We start from the raw sequence: 23,200 nt of genomic DNA on the forward strand, positions 1-23,200 counted from the left end.
CAGATCATATACATGTTCCTTAATTGCATGATTTTGCGTTCTGATTTTTTTGTTGGTAAATCTCCTCTGAGTTCGTAAATAAACTAATTAAATATTTATAGTAATTAAAACAAGAAAAAATTCCGTATATATCCACCATTTAAGCTTAATGAAGCTTTTTGAAAATGAGAAACTAGTGGGCAGAGAGTAGAGATAACCACTAAACTTAAATGTCTATAGTCAACATCACAAGTATAAATTAAACTGTAAACAATTCCCTATACAACTAATATAGTACAAAACAAGAAAAAGAAAGAAAAAAAGAAGAAAATCAAGAAAACCCAAAAAAAAACAAAAAATATATAATCGAGACCTCCTCTATATATGATCAAATCGCTTTCAAAGTTCTACGGTAACCCGACATTTTCTGTTTTTTCATCATTCCACTTTCTTTCTCCCATTTTCTGTTTTTGTTTTTCCGATAAATATCGATCGATCAGGCAACCGTATCTTATACTCCGATCTTTCCGCTTCTATCTGATTTCTATCAGGTACGTTCAATATTTTCTCCAACCATCTATTATTTCCTAGTAATATATTCTTCTGGGAAATAACTTTCAATCTAGGGTTCCATTAAATTCTTATTTTAAAATACAACGAGTATTTAATTAGTTTTTTTATATATGTTTTAATCCGTTGAGTTTCGATTATCAATCTTTTTAGGGTTTGAATCTTAGGGTTTGACTTTTTTTTTTCTTTAGATTAGAGTTTATAATTTAGGAAGAAAAAAGAACAATTCTTTTTTATTCCTTTAAGGGCTACTTACATCAACGGCGGTTCATTGGGTATCTAGGGAGTAGTCATTTCCAATATGGATTCTGCAAGAAGTTGGTTTCACAAGTTTCAACCACGAGAGAAGCCCCAGAAAAAAGATATGTTCTCCGGAAGCACTTGCGGCGGTGGCGGCACAGAAACCACCGTTCCCGACGGAGGAGACGAAACAGAAACGACGTCGAAACTTCCACCACTAGGCGGAGACGGAGGAGAAGCACTCTCTAATACAACCAAACAAAAAGTTGCTGCAGCGAAGCAATACATCGAGAATCATTATAAGGAACAGATGAAGAACCTCAACGAGAGGAAAGAAAGGTATATATTCTTTTATAACGAGAATAAAGAGCAAAAAATTGGGTGCTAAGTTTACGCTATTTTTTCTCTGTAAGACATATCGGAGTCTTCATGTATAATAAAGTTTTAACTTTGGCAGACGAACAACGCTAGAGAAGAAGCTAGCAGATGCAGATGTATGTGAAGAAGATCAAAACAATCTTATAAAGTTTCTTGAGAAGAAAGAAACAGAGTACATGAGACTCCAAAGGCATAAAATGGGTGCTGATGATTTCGAACTCCTAACTATGATCGGTAAAGGTGCGTTTGGAGAGGTTCGAGTTGTTAGAGAGAAGAACACAGGTCATGTTTTTGCTATGAAGAAACTCAAGAAATCAGAAATGCTTCGCCGAGGCCAGGTTACACATTTTTATAATAATTCCACACCTCGCTCTCTTTTTTGGAGTTATACTCAGTTTTTTTAAAAAAGTTTTGAATTTTTTTTCTCTGTTAGGTAGAGCATGTAAGAGCAGAGAGGAATCTATTGGCAGAAGTAGACAGTTACTGTATAGTGAAGCTTTACTGCTCTTTTCAAGACAACGAGTATCTTTACCTGATCATGGAGTATTTGCCCGGAGGCGATATGATGACACTTCTGATGAGGAAAGACACCTTAAGTGAAGATGAAGCTAGGTTCTATGTCGCTGAAGCTGTTTTGGCTATCGAATCTATCCATAAACGCAACTATATCCACAGGTTGGATCTTGTTAGTCATTACAGATCACAAAGAAAAATGTGTTTTATTAATTTGGGATGTTTTTTCTTTTTCTTTTTGGCAGGGACATAAAGCCGGATAACTTGTTGCTTGATAGACATGGACATTTGAGGTTGTCTGATTTTGGACTATGTAAGCCATTGGATTGTAGTGTTATTGAAGGAGAAGATTTCTTGGTAGGCAATTCGGGTAGCGGAGGAGGTTCAGAGAAGGAAGAGAGTGCGTCAACCGCTCCTAGACGTTCGCAGCAAGAACAATTGCAACATTGGCAGAAGAATCGAAGAATGCTTGTATGTACACTCCGACGGATTAGTATGGTTAATTTCAGTTTCGATTCATAATCGGTTTTATATCAATATATATATCTCTAATTTGAAGTAGTTGTTGTTGGTAATGTGTAACACTTACAGGCTTACTCAACCGTTGGTACACCAGACTACATTGCACCTGAAGTCTTGTTAAAGAAAGGATACGGCATGGAATGTGATTGGTACCGTACACACTTGTCTCCTTTTTACTTGTTAACAAGAAATTAAATACATTCAAAGTCATTTACAAATTAAGTTATAAATAATCATTCAGGTGGTCACTTGGAGCTATAATGTACGAGATGCTTGTTGGGTATCCACCCTTTTACGCCGACGACCCAATGTCTACTTGTAGAAAGGTTCACATAATTTTGAAAAAAATTAATTACTCTTTGACTTTTTTTTTTTTTTTTTTTTTCAATGAACATTCTGTATTAATTAGCTACAGTATAATGTATACATGTAAAAAAAAACAGATAGTGAATTGGAAAACACATTTGAAGTTCCCTGAAGAAGCAAGGCTATCACGAGCGGCAAGGGATCTTATTGGTAAGCTTTTGTGTAGCGTTAACGAACGATTAGGCTCTACTGGTGCCTCCCAAATTAAGGTATCTATCTCTTCAATTCTTTTTTTTTTCTTTTTTTTAATGTAGTAAAAATAACAATAGTTATAGTTAAGAGTTTTAAAACCCATAATTAGTCGAGTTGATCCAATTCACAAGATGTCACATGCAGACACATCCTTGGTTCGAAGGTGTAGAATGGGAAAAGATTTACCAAACGGAAGCTGCGTTTATTCCCGAGGTCAACGACGATTTGGATACTCAAAACTTTGAGAAGTTCGATCAGGTTTGATTTATATCTTTTCACCTTTTTTTAAGCTCTAATTATTCTCCTAATTGCTGTATGTATATCAATTTCCTTGATAAATTGATTTATTTGAATGAATGTTTAGGAAGATAATCAAACTCAAGCACCCTGTAGAACAGGGCCATGGAGAAAAGTAAGTCGAGTTAATTACCTTTTTCTACTACGTACGTACAACAAAAAAAATTGTAACTTCATTCACACTCTTTCCCCTTTATGTTGTTGATCCGCTAGATGTTATCTTCAAAAGACATAAATTTTGTCGGCTACACATACAAAAACTTCGAAATCGTCAACGATTATCAAGTCCCCGGTATAGGTAATTTTATCTTCATCCTTTCTAAGTATATATGTATATGAAATGCTTTTAGATAATTCGATATGAGCAACAAAACTCCAACATTCCCGGTTTACATATGTACTCCAGCCGAACTAAAGAGGAAAGAGACAAAACCAAAGAGACCATCGGTTAAGTCACTATTCGGTACGTGAAAAAATCTCCCATTAATTATTCCTCCTTTGCAAAGATAGCTAAAACGTTATAGTTGTCTATATCATATAATCCTTTGTATTCATAATATAAGAATCGGTTTGTAACAATATATAATTATAGAGAGCGAATCGGAGGAGGAGGAGTCGTCGTCGTCAGGTGGTTCGGAGCAACAGACCATTAACAGGAGCTTCTCGAACCCGACGCCTCGTGGAATGGAACCCAACCTGAGACGTCCAGACTCTGAGTAATTAAACTAAAAGTAAACCGAATCGAGTTGGAGACAAATGCCGAATACAGAGAATAAAACTATTCTTCTTCTTTTTTTTTTTTTTTATATCTTCTATATATTTTTTTGTTAATCCTAATTTGTAAATTGCAATACATGGAGTATTAATGTAATCACATATACAGGTGGTAGGAAAAAGAAAAGGAAAAAACAGTAATAGATAACAAATGTTTTTAATCCCACTTAATTTGAGAAGCAAACTATATAAATTTAAGATGTTTATACCAAAAAAAAAAAGAAAAATTGATTGTTTTAAAACACTATTATCTAATAAGGAACATACGAGATTTATGATATTGTTTTGTCCACGCATGAGACTCTTATATTGTTTCCCGCTTTGAAATCCATGTAACGACAACACAGATGGGGCATGCAGTTGTTGTGCCCAAATTGAGTATTGCAAATTTAAATTGGAATGCCTATTTGTTACTCGTTATCCATATATTTATTTAAAGTTGTTCAGATAGAGATATTCACATGGCATTCTCTCTTAAAATAACCAATAGAAAGCTGTTAAAAAAAAAAAACAATGAAATTTTTATGTGACGTTAAAAAAAAAAAAAAAGTATGAAATTCTGTTGAAAATGGATGGAATAATTGAGTGATAAAACCAAAAAGAAAGAAGACAAACGGACAAATGTCATCATCCCCAAAAAGAAAAAAAAATCGTATCTTTACGATTCTTTAGGTATTCCTAAATCCTAACTTCTTTCTTAATGTCTTCTATCTCTTACTATTATTATTGTTCAAAATAGAAAGAAGTCGACATTTTTGGGTCTAAAAAGGTTTACGTTTTTTTTTTTTTTTTTAATGTGTGTGAATGAATGAATGAATGAATGAATGAATGTGGGAGGGATTGGCTAAAAATTGGCAATCGGGTGGGGGAGAGGGGACCCTGAGATTATGATGATGAACTGTCAATTGGTAAGAAAGAAAGAAGAAGACGGTTCCCTGATTCATCTCTGATTTTAATGGTTCGATTCTATTTCTGATTCCCCATCCCCCCTCTCTCCCATGAGGGCTTTTTTTTTTTTTTTGTCTTTGCAGCCCCTCGTTTTTTGATTACTGAAATCTTTGAAAGTTTCCTTTTTTTCTTTTGTTTTGGGTGTCGTCGATTTCGAGAATCTGAGAGTTGTCACTTCAAAAAGGTTTGATTCCGATTAGAAGACGATTCCAGGGCCGTGTTTTTGAGAAACAAAAGGGTTTTGTTCGATTTTTTTTTGTGTTTGAAAAAGTTTGGTTTTTTCTTTGGTTTGCTTTTAGAGATTTGATTGTTTTGTTGAAGAAGTACAACATTACAATATGGATCTTGTCTTTGGTGGAAAATTTAAACTTGGGAGGAAAATTGGTAGCGGTTCATTTGGAGAGCTTTATCTAGGTAACTCTACTACATCAAACAACAACAATCAGGATGTTTACTCTCAATTTCTTCTATGTAAATATTTCTGGTTGTTTTATTTGTTTATCTTGCTTGATCACTTGCAGGTGTAAATGTTCAAACTGGAGAAGAAGTTGCTGTCAAGCTGGTAAGACTTTGATAATTGTTTTTGATAGACTTCCCTTCTTCTTCTAGCCCCATTTGATTTTTTGCTTTGTTGCTATTTTCATTCTTCTTCTCGTCTCTCAATTCCGTTCTCAGGAATCTGTGAAAACTAAGCATCCCCAACTCCACTATGAGTCCAAGTTGTATATGCTGCTTCAAGGAGGAAGTAAGTCTCCTTCTTCATCTCAACAGTGTATATGTTCTTGTTCCAATTTTATTTCATCCTCAAAAATTGCTTGTTTTTTTACTTTTGTTCAAGCTGGTGTTCCTAACCTCAAGTGGTATGGAGTTGAAGGGGAGTTCAATGTTATGGTTATTGACCTTCTAGGTCCTAGTCTTGAAGACTTGTTTAACTATTGTAACAGAAAACTCTCTTTAAAAACCGTTCTCATGCTTGCCGATCAGCTGGTCAGTAGTATCTTCTTGTTCTTTTTTTTTTTTCCTTGGTTTGAATAACATGTCTTCATCCGTAACCGAGAACTGTGTTTAATGTTGTTAACAACCTTCCAACGGTTTCAGATTACCAGAGTCGAGTTTATGCATTCTAGAGGCTTCCTTCACCGTGATATTAAACCCGACAACTTTTTAATGGGCCTTGGGCGCAAAGCAAATCAGGTGCCATCTCGGGAAAATTGTCTGACTGCTCTTTATTATGAACTTCTTAGAAGCAAAGTTTTGACTTGTTTTCTTTATTATGATTTTTATATCATCGATGCATAGTTATGGTCAGATTTAAAAACATCCTAGATGGTTTAACGTCTTGATTATTTCTGTACTTTAGGTGTATATCATCGACTTTGGTCTGGGGAAGAAATACAGAGACCTTCTGACTCACAGCCACATTCCATACAGGTAAAGGTTATATTCCTTTTCCCTGTCCTGACTGATATTTGATATATATGTAGCGAAAAAGTTCATATCGAACTTTGGGGGCAGAGAACACAAAAACCTCACTGGAACAGCTCGGTATGCAAGTGTGAACACTCACCTTGGAGTTGGTAAGCATTTTTTTCCAATAAGATTAAATTTCCAAACTTTGTATATTCGAATCTGATAAAGAAATATCTCTCTTACTGGTGTCTCTAAAGAACAAAGTCGAAGGGATGATTTGGAGTCTCTTGGTTATGTGCTTATGTATTTCCTTAAAGGGAGGTAAGACTCTCTACAGCTTCCTCCATACAGATCTTTAGACTTTCTTCTGCGATCTTCATTCTCAGTTTTGGTACCTCTTTCCAACAAATGTTGGAATAGTTTTTTCTCATTATGTTATTTCCTTCAGCTTACCCTGGCAAGGATTAAAAGCTGGGACAAAGAAGCAGAAGTATGACAGAATTAGTGAGAAGAAAGTAGCAACTCCTATAGAGGTATCGAGAAATTCAACATTTAGCTTCAGGGTATTGTGATCATTATCTTATTTTTTAGCTTTGATGAGTTAAGCATTGATTGATGTGAAGAACAGGTATTGTGTAAAAATCAACCGACTGAGTTTGTTTCGTATTTCCGTTACTGCCGGTCTCTAAGGTTTGATGACAAACCTGATTACTCTTACCTTAAGAGGCTATTCCGGGACTTGTTTATTCGAGAAGGTTCATATCGCATATATTTTTTATTCATTCAAGCATATATAATCTCGATTTTAAATTCTTATTTTCTTTCTTAATGGCGGCAGGTTATCAGTTTGACTATGTATTCGACTGGACAGTTCTGAAGTATCCTCAGATCGGTTCCAGCTCTGGTTCTAGTCCACGGACACGGGTATAATTCACTCTGATTTCTCTGTTGGTTCTTGAGTTTCTCTCTATTTCAAGCATATAGAGATGTAAAATATATTTTATTTTTGTTTAAGAATCATCATACAAGTGGAAAACAGGGGTTAACTGCTGCAGGACCTTCTCTCGAGAAACAAGAGAGGACTGCTGGTAAGTTTCCACTCTGTTTGAAATCTCAAACCAAATTCCCGCGCTAAGTTGAGTTGTTTGTTACTATATCTTTTGAAATTTTGCAGGAAAGGAAATCCGCGAGAACCGTTTCTCAGGTGGTGCGGTTGAGGCTTTCTCTAGAAGGCATCCGACAACTTCTACTCCGCGTGATCGCTCGAGAAACTCCGATGATGGACCTTTGTCCAAGCGTTCGGTAAAAATCCGTTTTTTTTTTTGTTTGATCAGACTCCTAGGAGTATGCCATCCCTCGCTAGGTTGACTCAACTGTAATACTATCACAGCACGGTGGTGGTGACTCGGAAAGATTACGTAGTTCCTCGAGATACGGAAGCTCATCAAGGAGAGCAATTGCTTCAAGTTCTCGTCCAAGTTCCGCTTGTGGACCGAGCGATATTAGTCGATCATCTAGCCGTCTGGTCACTTCAAGTGGCGGAGTGGGAACAGGAAGTAACCGTGCATCATCGACAAACCAGAGAATCCAATCAGGAAATGAATCCAAGACTTCGACCTTTTCTCGTGCTGCTAGAAACACTCGGGAAGATCCATTGAGGAGGAGCTTCGAGCTTCTCTCTCTCCGAAAATGAGACCCGACAAACAAAAAAGAAAAGAAAAGAAAAAAAGTCTATTATACATACGAACAAACGAAACGAAACACACATAATCGTAATTCGTAAGAGAGAATCTGAGTTACGAATATACATACGGCCACGTTTCATATGCTCTATAATTTCTTTTGTATATGATAAAAAACAGTTTTAGAGGACATTTAAAGAGGGGGAGAGAGGGAGAGAGTTATGTAAAACGGTGAAATTTACAAGTCTTTAAATTTATGTCAACACATATAAAGAGATTAGTACCATGTAAACAGAACTACTAATTGGAGTATTCTGTTTTGTCGAGTTTGAATCCGAGTAATATAGTAACGGAACATTAGAACCACTAACTACGTGTGTTTTGGTATTAGTATGTAAGGAGAAGAGAACTGGTCGGGACTAGAAGGTATTACTCGAGTGGAGTCAACTCCGTAGAGGAGTGTTAAGGTGGGTGTTCAATAGTAGCAGCTGATCACTTCCTCCTCCCGAATGATGGGTAGAAGTAACGCTCATAAACTGTTTATATTGGTAAAATGGAGGTTTAATTTTAAGATTAGCTATATTAATACTCCCTCCCTAATAGATTGATGTTCTAGGATTTATTTTTGTCCCTTTGTAGATTAAAAAATTAAAATAATTATATTACTTTATGCTTTTTCACACATATCATTTATTATTCCTATCAAGTGATAAAACCATGATGCCAAGAAGTGAATTCCAAGTAGGCCGAGTTAGAGCGACGGCCCAAACGTATCTTATCTAAAACCTGTTACGCATGCAATTTAAGTGTGAGAAACAGAAACCTTCTGACCGTCAATAGAGGTTTTCTTGTGTTGTTGACTCGTCAACGAAACCGAAACTTCTAAACGACGTCGGTATTGTTTTACGATTCACAACAAAAATCCAACGTTTCCTTTGTTTTATCCTTTTAACATAAAGATTTTTTTTTTTGTATAGAGTTATTTCCTTTTTCTTTCTTCTTATAACGTTCTAATAAAGTTTTTTTTTTTTTTTTTTGTTTTCTAATAAATTTCCTTTTCCTATTTCCCCTAAGATTTCCTATTTCCCATTCTTTTTTTATATAATAAATGAGGGAACAAACATAAACACATCTGCGTATATAAATACAGAGTCAATTATCTCTTTCTTCACCCCTCGCGATCAGAGAGAAAAAAAAAAAAAGTGTGTGAGAGAGAGAGAGAGAGAGAGTTCTCTACTCTCGAATGGTCGATTGATTTCTCCTCTCTCTCATCTGACGCTCTCTCGTTGATGCTGATTTTTTAAAAACTAAAGAAAATTCAGAGCACAATTAGGGTTTTATGACCCCCAAGCATCATCAATCGTATATGAAATCAGCTTCTTCCCCAACCCATCATCGTGTCGTGTGTGTATGTTCAATTTCATGTTCGATTTTGTTGTTTTCATTATATAATCTAGAGAATAATTTGATAAAACGTACACTTACTCACTCACCGTCTCTTCTCTTTTTGTCTGTCTAATTGATGAATTTAGGGTTTCCACGGGCGCTTCTTATTCGAACGAGCAAGTTAAGAAGGTATACAAATTCTTGGGTTTATTTTCTTAATTAAGTTAAGACATCTTCTCTTGTCTCTTGTCTTCTAACTCTTGAGTATCTCGTTTGATGAATTTGCTGGAGGATCCGATATTGGTGCCCGGTGAGGATTGGAGGACGTTGCTTGTTTTGTTTCCATAGTTGGTGTTTCTTCTTCTGATTTAACCGACGGCCAAGTACAGGTTTTTAAAAATTCCAGAGTTTTTTTTTTTAGGGTTTCTCTTTTAAGTCGTTGTTTGATTCAGACTTGTAAAATTAACTAATATGGTTTTAATCTAATTCTGCTATATGTTGTGCAGGTCAGAGACATGGATTGAAGAATGAAGAAGAAGACTCAAGAATAATTAAGTTAACTCTGTTCTTCTTTGTTTTTTACTTGGATTTTGAGATTTACCAAGTTATACTAACCTGCTTCTGATGCTGTTTTCTCTTTCTCGTTTCAACTGATCTTCTCTTTCTCTATATATATATGGTGGTTCACTTCCTTTCCATTACTGTTAAGGATGATGCTGAATTATGGACCCAAACGATGGCAAAGAAATCCTCTTCGTATTGCTATGTAAGTCATCTCAAAGTTTTACTCTTTTCTTTATCTTCTTCTGTTACAAGCTTATCTCTATCCTCTAACCATGGATACTCCTCTCCTTGCTTTGTAAGTGATCTTAAATTCTTCTACGTTTTTCTTTTCTTTGTCCTGTTTCAAGTTCATCCTTGACTACCCATTGATCCTTTTTTTTCTTTGTTGAACAACAAGGTGCTACTGAAGTGGAACTGGACAAGGCCCCAAAATTCAACGCGGTGCTTTTTAACGGGGTTGTTTGTTTCTTTTTGGTTTAACAGGTGTGTGTGTGTGTGTTCCAAATTTCATCTGAATTGTTTGCTTTACTCAGGCAAGTCGATATATTACTCACAAGCACTCTATACGTTTGCTGCAGTAGTCCCCATCCATAAGTGAGACTGAGACTTTTTGTTGTTGTTGTTGCAGCTTCTCTAGATGATGGAGATATACTTATGGTGATTCACTTCCTTCCCATTACTGTTAAGAATGATGCTGAATTATGGACCCAAACGATGGAAAGGACATCCTCCTCTTATTGCTCTGTAAGTCATCTAAAAAATTTACTCTTTTTCTTCATGTTCTTCTGTTACAAGCTTATCTCTATCCTCTAACCAATACTCCTTTTTCTTTTTTTTGGGTGAACAACAAGGTGCTACTGAAGTTGGAACTCGACAAGGCACTAGAATTCAACGCACCATCCTTTCAACTAAAAGGTACTTGTCATTGCCTCATGCTGTTAAGGTAAGTTAACTCCGTTCTCCTCTCTTTATTATTTTACTTGGATTTTTGAGATTTACCAAGTTATATTACTAACCCTGCTTCTGATGCTGTTTTCTTTTCTTTCTCGTTTCAGCTGATTTAATGGTTGCTGCAGTAGTGCAGTAGCACTTGGGATAAAAACAAAACAGAGGTGTTTGTCACAGGTAATTTTTCACTTAATCTATGAGAGATTTTCTTTTCGATAATGACTCTTTGTGTTGTTCTGATACTTTCTTCTCCTCTGCAGCTGTCCGTGACTACAAACTGTCTCTCCAAAACTTGAATGATGAAAAAAAAAAGAAAGAGAAACATACTTCTGGAGGTATAGATTTGCACCTATGTAATTTTTCATATTTCTTTTTTCACATCTGTGTTGTGTTTATAAATACAACATTTATTTGAGAAATAATAACACAGACTCTTAACTTCACCGAACAGAGAAAAAAAACCAACAAACAATGAGAGAGAAGTGAAGATCGGAGAGCGTTCGGTGATGATTCTTGAAGAATGAAGAAGATTCAGAGCAGAATTAGGGTTTACGATTGATTACCCAAACGACAACAACGACATTTTTAATTGTATAGTCATCTTCTTCCCCATCCATCATCGTGTAAGTTATTAGAGATTTTCTCTTTATCTTCTCTTCTAAATCTGAGTATGTTTGCTGAATTTAGCAGTATATGGTGCCAAGTGAGAATCGGAGGAGCCGGAGGACGTTGCTTGTTTGTTTCTTTTCCATGTTTAAAATCTTATTGGGTTTTTTTAGGGGTTTCACCTTGGCTCTTATAAAATTAACGATGGTTCCTTCTTCTTCTAATTCTCTATGTGCAGATCGGGGTGGGATGGTTTGATGAATGAATGATGTTTCAGAACTTGGGGATTTATGGTTTGTCTTCTGGTTTTCTCTTTTTTAAGTTGTTGTTTATTAATTCACACTTGCAAAATTAACTATGTATATGGTTTCTTCTAATTCTGTTTATGTGCAGGTCAGAGATGGATTGAAGAATGACGAAGAAGACTCGAAACTGCTTAAGGTTTGTTTGATGATGATCGGAACAACAACAGCAATGGTAAAAAAATCCCATCCTCTTCTTGATGAATTAGCAAGATATGGTGCAAGTGATGATCGGAGGAGAAGGAGCAGGCTGTTTCTTTCCATGGTAAGTTAACTCTCTTCTCTCTTGCTTCTTCTCACTTGGATTTTTGAGTTTTACTAACCAGTATACAGAGACATATTCAGTGATCCTAATGGGAGTTAGAAAACTGTATGAATTCCGAGGTTTGTGTTCACATCTTCTACTGTACGTGGCCTCGCATCATCTGCTTCATGCCAAGATTTGAAGGTGTGATTGACAACTAATGTTTTGCTGCAACTTTTTGGTTTCTACTCTTTTAGTCTTGTTTTTGTCTGTTTGATATGGGATCCATTTTTTTCAGGATCATATGCGGGGATAGCTGGTGATGTGCGATTTACTGAGGTCACTCGAGACAGTGGTGCGTCTACTTCCTTGTCCACTTCAAATTCTCCCCATCCACATAAGTTGTGAGTCTAATTCATCCCTTTCAAGTTAAATCTTCGTTTCACACACTATACAGAAACTAACTGATATCTTTTTTTTTTTTTTGTATGGTTTCTGTTGTTTCTTCTTCCTTCTCTAGGTGATGCATTCATATAAAACGATGGTCCAATCCTATTCTGGACATTGGATTGGGGTTTGTTTCAGGAGTCTAGATACGACGACGACGACGGTATCTATGATATTGTTAATCTTCTGGAGAGTATTGCGGTGAGATTTGTTTCTCCACTTTTTTTTTTTTCTAATTTTCCATTAAATATCTTTTGTTATGTTTTGCTTAGTAACGAGTTTGGTCTAATTTTAGGATGATCGGAGGGGACATTGTTTGTTTCCATGGCGTTTCTTCTAATTTGATCGAGCAAGTAGAGGTATAACAATTCTAGGGTTTATTAGAATTACGAATTAGCATTTAATGGTTCTTCTTCTTAATTCTCTATTTGCAGATCGCGGAGATGCTTTCAAGAATCAAAACTGATTCTATTGGATTGATGGTGTTTGACCAAGTACAGGTTTAAGAACCACACATGGCCTAACGTTGCTACTCATAGCAGAGTGCTGCTGAACTATTATCGTATATCACTTGAGTGTGACTAACCCTGGGTCTTTGTTTTGCTGAATCTTGGTTATAATTAATAGAATGACCTTTTCTTTCAGATATAGATACTACACTGTGCTTTTTGTTTGTCTCAAGGAGTCTCGTCATCTGCTCACAGGTACATACACAGACATACTTTTGCGCTTTGACAATTCTCGTTGAATAAACTCACTCTAATCTTTTTGATGCTGTTTTCTTTCTCGTTTCAGCTGATATAGGACAGGGCTCTTGGACTGCCACTAGAGCGGCCAAAGAGTGAACATGGAGAGGGTACATCATCTCCAAAGGGTGAAACTTTGCAACTTCGTGGGGCTCTTAAGCTCCTCTCAAAAGTTTTATATCTTCTCATATAATTTGGTCTCATTGCTCACTTTTCACCATCGTTGTTGTATGCTTATCTGCAATAGATTAAAAATCCAGGATTGGGTCTAAATTCCTTTATCTTGTTTTTTAGGATTATCCGGCCTTTGGCAACTTCTCTCGTCCAAGCCTGGGGTGGTGGTTATGCAGCTTTTGCTTTTTCAGGCTGGTAACGTTTATCCCCCTTTAATATCTATTTCGCCATGCTTTTGATTTTTTTTTATTACTGGCTCACAAACTTATTCAACTCGATAGGTCCCTAAGCTTTATGAAGTGTTTGGTGCCTCCTATTCTAACTGAGCTGGGCAAGGTACTATTTACATTATCATTCATGTGTTACCAGATTTCTGATTTCTTTGGTTTTATGATTTCTTTTTCTTTATCATCTTCTTCTCATATAATGTGGTCTCATTCATTCCTCACTTCACCATCGTTGTTGTTGGTTGATAGCAATAGAATGAAAATCCTGGATTGGGTCTAACTTCCTTTATCTTGTGTTTTAGCATGATCTGGTTCTTTGGTGTGGGTTTTATGGGTCTTTGGCAACATCTCGTCTAAAGCGTGGGGGATCACAAGTGGTGCTCATGCAACTTTTGCCTTTTCAGGCTGGTAACGTTTTTCCTCTTTAATATTTATTTGGTCATACTTTTTACTGGCTCACAAATTATTCAACTCGATAGGTACCCCAAGTTTTATGAAGTGGTTGGTGCCTCCTATCCTAACCGAGCATGGGAAAGGTACTACTTACATTATCATTCATATGCTACCAGATTTCTGATTTTCTTTGGTTTTATGAATCTTGTAATCGTTGTTACAGGTCAAGAACCACCCGTGGCCAAACTTTGATTCTCATAGCGGAGTGCTGCTTAACTATTTATCATCTAACCGAAGCAAGGTACAAACTTGCATCGTTATCACTTAAGTGTGATTCGTTTTAGATCAGAAACTGTTCAATGTGTTAACGTTTCCCTCTTCTCGGCTCTATATATGCAGGATTGCTTGATTAGAGACTTTGTAGAAACATGGCACGAAGACGCAGTAGTTTTTTCTCCACCGAGGTATGTGATCTTTCTTTTTTTCTTCAGAATTTAGGGAAATTGGAGAGTATTTGCTATTGTTTTATTTATCTTTCATGAAGCAAATGTTACTCTTCTCTAATTCTGTTATCTCGGTGGAGATATTTGGAATTTAGGATCTTTGTATCTCATTACGCATATCACTTATTGTTTGCTGCTTCATAGCTTACTGGTTTGTGTCTCATTACGCATATCTCGTATTGTTTGATCTATCTGAAATGCTATATCTATCCGGATGCAGGTAATTGTTAAATCCAACCCGTATTTCGTCAGATCAGCGCAGGTCTTTGATGAATGCAACGAACAAACTGATATTACAAAGGTTTTAGATTAGGTCTTCACGTTCTTAGTTTTAAAGCTGCAAATATTAAGTCTTCTGCTTCTCTATATCAGGTGGAGATCTAAACGATGGAAGGGATGTCGGTCTCCAGGTAAGCTCATCTTTATATTATATAGTCTAACACTTATAGCTGTACAATCTTGGTTTGACCTTAGTCGTCTTATAGACCCTAACAGCTATTTGAAATTGTATATCAGGCTTATAATTGGGAATCTCACAAACATGATTGGTGGAGAAACTTGCACGGAGAAGTTCCCGGCGTCGCAAATCTGGCTTTACTTTCTGCATGGTTGCCACCATCATCTCAGTCTCTTGCCACCAGAAGGTAAGAATAAATTGATTTCCAAGATTTAATGAGCTTTTTGTATATTTGAGTGTTTAATCAAATAGCCATTACTAACTGCAGAATTGGTTTCTGTTGTTGCTTTTACTGTAATTCCAGCTGATCTTCCACATTACCTTTATTCACTAAACTCAGCATATGGCTCTGAGCATCTATTGGAATATTTACTTCCTCAGATGAAACAGTACAAAGTTGGTTGATATAGTTATCAATCATCGTGTTGGGACAACTAGAGGACATGGTGGAATGTATAACCGTTATGATGGAATTTTCTTTATACCGTGGGATGAACACGCCGTGACTTCTTGTACCGGAGGACTGGTGAGTGATGATTATATTACATGTTTGATAGATATCACTATGTTCTGAAAGCTAAAGAAAAGTTATCCACTAAAACATATGGTAACCGGAGCACAGTGGATAATATCTATGGAGTTCCAAATATTGATTACACTCAACATTTTGTTAGGAAATATATAACCGGGTGGCTTCGTTGGCTTCGCAACACTGTTTGGTTTAAGGATTTCCGTTTTGACGTTGCTAGGGGGTAAGTTTTCTCTTCGCTTAACTCATTTGTTTATTTGTTTGTGGAGTCCTTAATCTGTGAAATTTGAAAATGTAATCGTTGCCGTTATTTCAGCAAACTATGTGAAGGAATACATTGGAGCGTTTTTGAACCATCCAGAAGGTCTCGTCGCCTATGAATCTCATCGAGAAGGTGCACCAAAAACTTTCATAGCTGCAGCGTTTGTGAACCATGTATGTTATGTAGCTGGTAATTAGTCTAACTAGTTTCTTCTACTTTCTAGAATATTTCATAATAGCTGAGCCTGATCTTTAAAAAATGGATGTAACTACGCTACATTATTTTGTCTCTGAGGTCATTTCTCGCCAGCTACTATAAATCTAGGTAAATTTTGAGTTTTGTTTAACTTTCCACTCATGCTCCTTGGTCTTTTATATAAGCTGACGTCGGGAAAACTAACCATGCATAGAAGCAAAAGATGATATTGTTGTATTTCAGGAACCATTGGACACATCGCTCATGGAAAGTCCACTGTTGTGAAAGCTATTTCTGGTGTGCAGGTAAATAATGACTATGTTTTCCCCTTTTTCACAGTTCTATAAGCACGATTAATTTGAATCTATGCTGTGAATCTTGTTGCCGTCGAGATTTTTGAAGAATGAAGAAGATTCAGAGCATAATTAGGGTTTACGATTGACATTATACTTGTGGGCTAGTTTTATTAAGTTGGGCCGGTTAAAATGAAGGGAACAGCAATAAACTAACGGGGGCAAAGTGGTCTTTATGGTATAGAGACTTAGGGCTAGGGTTTTTGACGAGCCGCTAGCTATATAAGATCATCTTCTTCATTGCTCTGCTTCCTACAGTTCGTATATCTTTAGAACTGTCTTGTTCAATCTCTTAGGGTTTTATCTATATATAACTAGAGTATCTTTAGGTTAGCAGGAGCCTCCCGGGCTAATCTGATTACAAGAGATGAGGAAGTAAGCCCCAAAGCTCCTGCTAGATTTGTTTTTGGCCGTTTGTGTTGCAGATTCGCCTTATTCCTTAGGCTCTTCTGTGTCTAAAAAGCGGCTATATCTATATCTCTTTAATGGTAGCCATGTTCTTGTTTAGTGTTTTTGTTAATGGGCGATGATTATAAACTTACCCGCGCTTCTGAGATGCTTCTTTAGGTCAATGAAGCATATACGGTAAAATACATAGTTGAATTTCTTAATATGAGCCTTAGAGTTCTTGTTTTCTCGTCTTCGAAGTTTTGCTCTTTTGAGTTAATTTGTTTTGGGCAGTGATGATTAATTGTAACAGCTTGATACGCCAGTTCTGCTTCAGATAATTCTTGATTGAAAAAGCTGTATTCTTATCTGAGCCTTTATTAGTGTTTCTTTTACCAAAGTGTTTGTTTTCGAATTATTTGAATTGTCGATGATGATATAATCCAATCTTACGAGGTGCAGTGGAGCTGAGACCCTGTTTTTCAGGGAGAACCCCTTGGCAGAAGCTGCAATTTCTATGATTTCTTTGGGTTTTACTGAGACTTCACTTCATTACTTTATCGTTTTTGTTTTTTTGGTTTTCTTTAATAATGAAATTTATTTGAGTTTAAACTATACACTTGCACTTGTATCGTAGTGCCTGTAGTCTGAAAAAACTCATATATCTTCAAGTGTTCTCATCAGCTTCGTCTCATCTTTATAACCATGAGACTAGGAGTTAAACAAGTTCACTACATTATCATCTTCTTCCAAAATTAGCCCGTGTTTTTGTTTTGCTGTGTCCGAGTTTGATGCTGCCTTTATTCATGAGATTGGAAATAAATGACATTCTTAACGAACGGCTTTGGTGGAATGGATATCTCATGAGAGACCTATAGAAGTTGATTTATTTGGCCGTTACAAGTTCTTGTAAATGAGAAAGGTTGGTAATGATATATGATTGAAGGGAAATTAAGATTGGTGAACAAGTTGTTAGAGAAGAATGGGAATTGTGCTATGTTTCAAATTCCTTGATCCCCTCTTGTAGAATCATAGCAAAGGCATCCATTGTTTTCTTCTCCAGTGCTATTCCAATCTCAACTCCATTACTGCCGTCTCTGGACTCTGCGAATGCAATCGAGCCTCCTGTTTCTATGTGAGCTATATCCATTTTGCAGGGCTTTCCTAACCCGAAATCCATATCATACATTCTCAGTTTTGGAGCTCCTGCTATTGATGTTGGAAAACGTGACATTGCCCATTTGCGTACTCCTTGTCCCCAACTTGGTGCTGTTTTCAATAGATCACTTGATAACATATCACTGATTCTCGCTGTCAGTGCATCCGAAGCAGCCAAAACGCCTTTCTTTCCTAGCAAATCTCGTTTCTTGACTGATACGATACCAGGAGCTATGCAGTTGCCAAAGTATGTTTGTGGTATTGGTTCTGTTTCTGCATACTTGAGACGATTCCTGCAATCCACATTAATCATCAAATGAAAGACTTCGTCTTTGTCTCCCTCCTTTCCACTGTCTTCAATAAGCGTCTTGATCAAGCTCACCCAAGTGAACGCTAGATACACCACGAAGGTAGAAACAGGAGACTGATTCTCAGACTGCTCTGTAACCCAGTGCTTGAGATTTTCTATCTGTTTACGGCTCATTGTAAAAGTAGCTCTGACCATGTTCTCAGGCATGGCATGTGAGCTGTGTTTTCCAGAGTTTTGGCTCCAAAACCTCTCCAAGTGTCCTTTAGCTACCTCGCCTGGGTCCTTGATCATGTTTCTGCAGCTGTGATTAGGCGGAGAGGGTAGAAGAAGCGTGGCAGCTGGATCTTTGCCCTTGGATTTGGTCAATGTCATCCAATACTTCATGAAATGACTGAAGGTGACTCCATCTGCTACAACATGAGTAGCTGAGTTGCCTATACAGATTCCGGCTCCAGGGAAGATGGTGACTTGCATCACCCTTGTTGGCCGCATTAGAATTCCTTCCGGAGAGACATGGGGAGGAGGTAACTTTGGCATGACGCCATGCAACACTCTGATATCTTTAGCAGAATCGGCTTTCAAGTCATTGAAATCAGTTGTTCCAGTGGACTCTGCAACAATGAGAAGAAGAGAGTCTTCGCCATCCTTGTAGCGTAAGTAGGGAGGGTCGGGACGAGGCGGGATGATTAGTTTACCGGCGTAAGGGAAGAAATGTTTGAGGGTAATGGAGAGTGATTGTTTGAGGTTAGGTAAAAAGTCTCTGAGGAAACAATCAGTTGAGTTTTGGTAAGAGAAGAAGAAGAGAAACTCGGAGAGTGGTAGATTGAGCCATGGGGCATCGAAGAAGGTGAGAGGAAGAGTGGTGGATGGAACGGTGCCTTTTGGGGGAAAGATGTGAGTGGTCTCGATGATGTTAGGAGGTTGAAGATGAGCCATGGTGTTATGAGATTGAGCTTTGAGGAAATGAGTTGCTTTGTTTTTATAAAGGAACGTGTTGGGTTGTCTTGAACCCACCGGGCAAGTGAAGAAAGTACATACAAACCTGAAGTGTTTAATTTGATCAGACGCTCTCTCTCTCTCATGTGCCCCAACCTCCACAACCAGTCAACCACCATTATTTTTGATAAAAAAACCTTTTTATTGGGCCGTTATGATGTTTTTATTGGGCCTTTATTCAGTATTTTACATTTCTTTTTTACATTTTTAGATTGAAAAAACAAAATCATATACAAAATTAAAATTTCATATCATAATTTCGCAATTATATGCATTTTAACAATTAAAATATATATAATTGCTATGAAATTTTAATTGTGTATATGTATTTGTTATTTCAAGGTAAAAAATGTAAAATACTGAAAAATTAAAGGCCCAATAAAAATGTTTTCTAATCAAATATAATGCACGTATAATCATATCTCGCAAAGGCTTGGCATAAACTCGACTTTTGATTAATGTTCCTGTATTTTGGGATGAGGGATTATAGAACAAGTCTTGTTTTTGTTACATTTCCCTGGAGGCAACATACATCATATATGATTGATGTTAATAATGTTAATGGGGTACTCAAGGTTATATATTATATTATCCTCTGTCATCATTAAGGAGATCAAGTCAACCATCCGAAGCCGTCTCCTTCCTCTATCATATGCTCCATACTCGAACACACCGGATCAAACTTTGCTCATCACCTGGTTCAGTCTTTTTCTGTAATCTGTAATTTTTATTTACTTGGCAGGTCGATCCTTTTTGGTGGTTCTGACCTTTCTCGGGGTATGGTCTTCTTTTAGTAAGGGCCACGGTAAGCTATTTCTCTTTTTAACTTTTGTAACTTTTGTATTGGGCCTGTGGCCGTCATGGGCTTCAAGCTCTGTAATGAATTAATGAATGAAGTTTTTTTTACAAAAAAAAAAAATTATATATTATCGCCTGTACGTAATTAATCAGAAGAAATGTATAAACGTTAAAAAAAGAAAAAAAAAAAAAAAGAAAAGATTAAAAAAAAACAAAGACTTTAACGAGTTCATGTCTCCAACATGGAAACCCTACATCTCGCCAGGGATTTTTACCCCGAAAAAATCCACTATTTCTCCTTTACCCGAATTACATAATAAAATACAACACCATATGCATATTGTGTATTCCTTCTCCTATATATATAAATATATAGGGATATCCTCAAACAAAATAAACCAAAAACAAAAAAAATCAATTAATTTGTTGAGAAGAAGGGCATCGAACTATGCACCTATCATTCTACATGGGACACACTTTAACGAACCAAACCAAAGTAGCATGGGCACGTGCCCTACCCCATCATACCCTAGATCCGCCCCTCAACATGGATCACATCATTATATTTGTAAATACTTTACTAACCCTTAGTTGCTCGATCAATTATTTATTTTATAAAGCAAAAGTCATTAGCTACACCAATGCATCATTTTGTATAAGTTGTAATTGCAATCTTCTTTTTATCACTTTTCTTTATTGGCTATTGATTTTGTGAAGATAATTTATGTGAGAATCTGCGGGAAACCGGCCGGTATATATATAGAAGACACAGACTTCGATTTAAAAGTTTCGTGGAAAATATATTCCGAAGAAGAACACTTCCACAGAGCAAATCATGTAGCAAAAAATGTCTGGATCATGACCAACTCAAGGTAATAATCGTTGTTTAGTTTTAACATTTAATTTGTTTTTGTTAAGCACAAATTCGTGAAATACCCTTTGGATCCTGAAGCACGTTTTACCATGTAAAAAAAAAAAAGAACATACAAATATCTACATGTAGGCTAATGTTGATTTTTGTGAAAGAACCATGCATTAATGTTTGGTGTGACATAATTTTTTAGATATTCTATAAGATTCAAATTATAAGTTTGATTGATGTTGAGAAACTATTTTTTCAAGTTTTGATTAGTGTATTAATTTTCATAAACATGTAATCACACTAACGTTTTTATTAAAAAAAACACTATGAAATTATGTTTGGCCCGTACGTAGTACGGCATAAATACTAGTAAACTCATAATTCCCCAACGCTTGGGCATTGTTAGGATTGTCTATCATCATCATCGTATCATCTTCTTGATCACCCACGAGTTGACTCCATTCTTGAGCTTGATAAATCGGTTGCACCAGCAGTTGAAATCGCTCTTCTTGTTCGGTGACGTCTTCGCCTTCGTTATCTTTCATCAGGAATTCCTCTATGTCAAACAAGTCTTGCCTCCACTTCATCATGACGTCGTCGTCGTCGTTGTTGTTGTGCATCGGAGGAGGAATCGGTAACACTTCTTCTACTTGTTTTTGTTGCTGCTGAGTAAATTCACGTTCTTCTTGTCCCCCTAGCCTAATCATGATGTCTTTCTTGTTGTTGTTCATCGGAGGAGGAGTCGGTATCACATCATTGTTGCCGCTCTGCGTCTCTTCGTATACCTGTTGTTGTTGCAGTTGAATAACACGATCTTTCTCTCCCTCTCGCATCAGCATATCAAGCTCATTAGCAAGACTGGCTAAACAAGCCTCTTCTTGCACTTGTTCAGTAGCGTCACCATCTCCCTCTAGCATTATCGTCTCAAGCTCATCAGCAAAACCGGTCAGATCAGCCGCCTCTTCTTGCACTTGTTGATTCGACATCATCATGACGTTCTTGCTGTTGTCGTGGATCTGCCCCAGAGGAATCATCGGTATCTCTTCTTCTTGTTGTTGTTCAGTAATGTCACGATCTTCTTGTCCCTCTAGCATTATCGTCTCAAGTTCATCAGCAAAACTGGTTAAATCAGCTTCTTTTTGCACTTGTTGATTCCACATCATGACGTTGTTGTTGTTGTTGTCGTGGATCTGCGGTATCTCTTCTTCTTGCTGTTGTTCAGTAGCTTCACGATCTTCTTGTCCCTCTAGCATCATCGTCTCAAGCTCCTCAGCAAACCCGGTAAAATCAGCCTCTTTATGCACTAATTGGTTCGGTAGGATGTTGTTGGTGTTCTCCGCCGCCACCTGAGGCTGAGGCTGAAGTTGATATTGCGAATGAGGCCGAGGCTGAGTCTGAGTTTGAGGAACATGGTTAATGCGTTTGTCCACTTTCGTCTTTGTCTTGTCTCGGATCATACACAAGGCCCAATCTTGGAAGCCCTTGCCAACTCCGTGAAGAGAATACTCGGTCATGCGCCAATCGGTCTTCTTCTTTTCTCCATTCACTATAGTGTGGTACGTAAGAGGCGTCTTGTAACCAATGATTTTATTTCCGTCCTTGATATCTTCTTTCCTGACGCCGCTTCTCCAAAAGCCAGCTTTGCTTCCTCCTCTTCCTGGTACACTCCGGCTCCGTGTCTTAGTCTTCGGAAAATAGTAGTACCATTCCTTCTTCTTGAAAAGAGGATTTCTTACGTGAGGAAGAAGCCACGGCTCGGCCTGGTAGACGTCCATAGTTGTTATGTCGACACTGCTCTGCTTCCTCTCCACCATGTTGCGAAGGGGATACCTCACCAGCCCTAGATCATTGGGAACAAAACGTGATCCAACCAGATGACGATACGGTTTCCCCATATCGTGGATTCGAATAAGACCTAAGGTATATAAATTCCAAGGTTAGTTGTTCTTTCGCTCTCTCTCTCTCTCTCTCTCTCTCTCTCTCTCAAATCTTTTGTTGTAACGAGTTTTGAAGTAGGAGGATGCTGCTATATATATATATATAGACCACATTATGGGCCTTATACGGAAATTCTTTTCGTCGGTGCATGATTAGTAGAATTAATCAAACATTGTAATGATATTATCTGATTATTTGAGAATTGAGATATACACATAGATAAAGTCAGAATCTAGAAGATATCAGGATTAAATAAAGTCGATAAAAAGGAAAAAAAGCATGATATGAGATTGCATGCATGAAGGTATAGGGCTTCGAACAAATAATATACACGCGCGTACGAGGCCCAAAGGGTTACTAGGAACTCGGAATAGATTCTAGACGTATCTACTAGCAACTATTTTATGCATTATTATCTTACATTAATATCATTAAAATTTGTTATATATAACTAAAACCTTTTGTGATTGACATAAGGATTAAGTTAGTGAAACGAAATCTTGGCTTCTTTTCCTTTTCTTAAAAATTTCTTAGACTATATTCT

General features: G+C 37.0%; 4 protein-coding genes, 4 non-coding genes and 2 pseudogenes across 33 annotated transcripts; 8 read left to right on the top strand and 2 right to left on the bottom strand.

Annotated features, from left to right (window-relative positions):
• Window positions 1-160: 160 nt before the first annotated feature.
• LOC104761368 (uncharacterized) lies at window positions 161-3,997 on the top strand. The gene is made up of 13 exons (XM_087497536.1): window positions 161-530; window positions 833-1,128; window positions 1,247-1,505; window positions 1,601-1,842; window positions 1,926-2,151; window positions 2,272-2,351; window positions 2,444-2,528; window positions 2,646-2,777; window positions 2,905-3,018; window positions 3,125-3,172; window positions 3,271-3,355; window positions 3,464-3,520; window positions 3,650-3,997. Exons 2-13 carry the CDS (start codon window positions 851-853, stop codon window positions 3,775-3,777), a joined length of 1,734 nt encoding a protein of 577 aa, XP_087353662.1. The 5' UTR covers window positions 161-530; window positions 833-850; the 3' UTR covers window positions 3,778-3,997.
• A 633-nt stretch (window positions 3,998-4,630) lies between these two features.
• LOC104761378 (casein kinase 1-like protein 9) lies at window positions 4,631-8,144 on the top strand. Of its 9 annotated transcripts, XM_087507789.1 has the most exons (16): window positions 4,631-4,739; window positions 4,863-4,963; window positions 5,079-5,193; window positions 5,301-5,341; window positions 5,455-5,524; window positions 5,618-5,766; window positions 5,878-5,973; window positions 6,140-6,210; window positions 6,295-6,356; window positions 6,447-6,510; window positions 6,638-6,722; window positions 6,818-6,944; window positions 7,028-7,113; window positions 7,205-7,277; window positions 7,364-7,491; window positions 7,580-8,144. In XM_087507789.1, exons 3-16 carry the CDS (start codon window positions 5,118-5,120, stop codon window positions 7,880-7,882), a joined length of 1,431 nt encoding a protein of 476 aa, XP_087363915.1. In that variant the 5' UTR covers window positions 4,631-4,739; window positions 4,863-4,963; window positions 5,079-5,117; the 3' UTR covers window positions 7,883-8,144. The 9 variants fall into 9 exon arrangements, 8 of the variants coding, with proteins under 8 accessions (XP_087363915.1, XP_087363914.1, XP_087363916.1 ...); XM_087507788.1 differs by having other exon boundaries at window positions 4,644-4,739; window positions 5,455-5,766; XM_087507790.1 differs by lacking the exon at window positions 4,631-4,739 and having other exon boundaries at window positions 4,817-4,963; window positions 5,455-5,766.
• An 863-nt stretch (window positions 8,145-9,007) lies between these two features.
• Window positions 9,008-16,974, top strand: LOC104761402 (uncharacterized). 17 transcript variants are annotated; one of them, XM_087507793.1, is made up of 32 exons: window positions 9,045-9,279; window positions 9,404-9,446; window positions 9,549-9,646; window positions 9,764-9,812; window positions 9,967-10,023; window positions 10,305-10,354; window positions 10,450-10,565; window positions 10,673-10,764; window positions 10,906-10,946; window positions 11,030-11,104; window positions 11,221-11,360; window positions 11,460-11,504; window positions 11,614-11,668; window positions 11,769-11,942; window positions 12,023-12,125; window positions 12,220-12,325; window positions 12,442-12,569; window positions 12,664-12,727; window positions 12,803-13,072; window positions 13,164-13,242; window positions 13,409-13,483; window positions 13,570-13,624; window positions 13,818-13,923; window positions 13,995-14,051; window positions 14,132-14,209; window positions 14,308-14,372; window positions 14,784-14,821; window positions 14,928-15,055; window positions 15,173-15,394; window positions 15,543-15,620; window positions 15,714-15,791; window positions 15,883-16,974. In XM_087507793.1, exons 5-11 carry the CDS (start codon window positions 9,968-9,970, stop codon window positions 11,253-11,255), a joined length of 465 nt encoding a protein of 154 aa, XP_087363919.1. In that variant the 5' UTR covers window positions 9,045-9,279; window positions 9,404-9,446; window positions 9,549-9,646; window positions 9,764-9,812; window position 9,967; the 3' UTR covers window positions 11,256-11,360; window positions 11,460-11,504; window positions 11,614-11,668; window positions 11,769-11,942; window positions 12,023-12,125; window positions 12,220-12,325; window positions 12,442-12,569; window positions 12,664-12,727; window positions 12,803-13,072; window positions 13,164-13,242; window positions 13,409-13,483; window positions 13,570-13,624; window positions 13,818-13,923; window positions 13,995-14,051; window positions 14,132-14,209; window positions 14,308-14,372; window positions 14,784-14,821; window positions 14,928-15,055; window positions 15,173-15,394; window positions 15,543-15,620; window positions 15,714-15,791; window positions 15,883-16,974. The 17 variants fall into 16 exon arrangements, 16 of the variants coding, with proteins under 16 accessions (XP_087363920.1, XP_087363921.1, XP_087363922.1 ...); XM_087507804.1 differs by lacking the exons at window positions 9,045-9,279; window positions 9,404-9,446; window positions 9,549-9,646; ... (5 more) ...; window positions 10,906-10,946; window positions 11,030-11,104 and having other exon boundaries at window positions 15,883-15,983; window positions 16,098-16,974; XM_087507806.1 differs by lacking the exons at window positions 9,045-9,279; window positions 9,404-9,446; window positions 9,549-9,646; ... (5 more) ...; window positions 10,906-10,946; window positions 11,030-11,104 and having other exon boundaries at window positions 12,803-12,868; window positions 13,014-13,072.
• Window positions 16,539-16,681, top strand: LOC147946483 (small nucleolar RNA snoR134). The gene has a single exon (XR_015595721.1). It is a non-coding gene; the product is annotated as a small nucleolar RNA snoR134 (small nucleolar RNA).
• LOC147946484 (small nucleolar RNA U36a) lies at window positions 16,729-16,827 on the top strand (annotated as a pseudogene).
• On the top strand, window positions 16,880-16,974 carry LOC147946485 (small nucleolar RNA Z223). The gene has a single exon (XR_015596082.1). It is a non-coding gene; the product is annotated as a small nucleolar RNA Z223 (small nucleolar RNA).
• A 46-nt stretch (window positions 16,975-17,020) lies between these two features.
• On the top strand, window positions 17,021-17,137 carry LOC147946486 (small nucleolar RNA Z278). The gene has a single exon (XR_015595697.1). It is a non-coding gene; the product is annotated as a small nucleolar RNA Z278 (small nucleolar RNA).
• Window positions 17,138-17,219: 82 nt separating this feature from the next.
• On the top strand, window positions 17,220-17,333 carry LOC147946487 (small nucleolar RNA snoR97). Its single transcript, XR_015596050.1, has one exon. It is a non-coding gene; the product is annotated as a small nucleolar RNA snoR97 (small nucleolar RNA).
• A 26-nt stretch (window positions 17,334-17,359) lies between these two features.
• On the bottom strand, window positions 17,360-19,971 carry LOC104761460 (coumaroyl-CoA:anthocyanidin 3-O-glucoside-6''-O-coumaroyltransferase 1 pseudogene; annotated as a pseudogene). The gene has a single exon (XR_015594875.1). The product of XR_015594875.1 is annotated as a coumaroyl-CoA:anthocyanidin 3-O-glucoside-6''-O-coumaroyltransferase 1 pseudogene (transcript).
• Window positions 19,972-21,050: 1,079 nt separating this feature from the next.
• On the bottom strand, window positions 21,051-22,613 carry LOC147946488 (uncharacterized). The gene is made up of 3 exons (XM_087496866.1): window positions 21,620-22,613; window positions 21,358-21,403; window positions 21,051-21,174 (listed from the first exon to the last, which is right to left on the bottom strand). The coding sequence occupies exons 1-3, from the start codon at window positions 22,611-22,613 to the stop codon at window positions 21,051-21,053; spliced, it is 1,164 nt and encodes a 387-aa protein (XP_087352992.1).
• Between the last annotated feature and the right edge of the window lie 587 nt (window positions 22,614-23,200).

Source organism: Camelina sativa, chromosome 3 (genome assembly GCF_030686135.1).
Source record: "Camelina sativa cultivar CO46 ecotype springtype chromosome 3, ASM3068613v1".
Classification (NCBI taxonomy): Eukaryota; Viridiplantae; Streptophyta; class Magnoliopsida; order Brassicales; family Brassicaceae; genus Camelina; species Camelina sativa.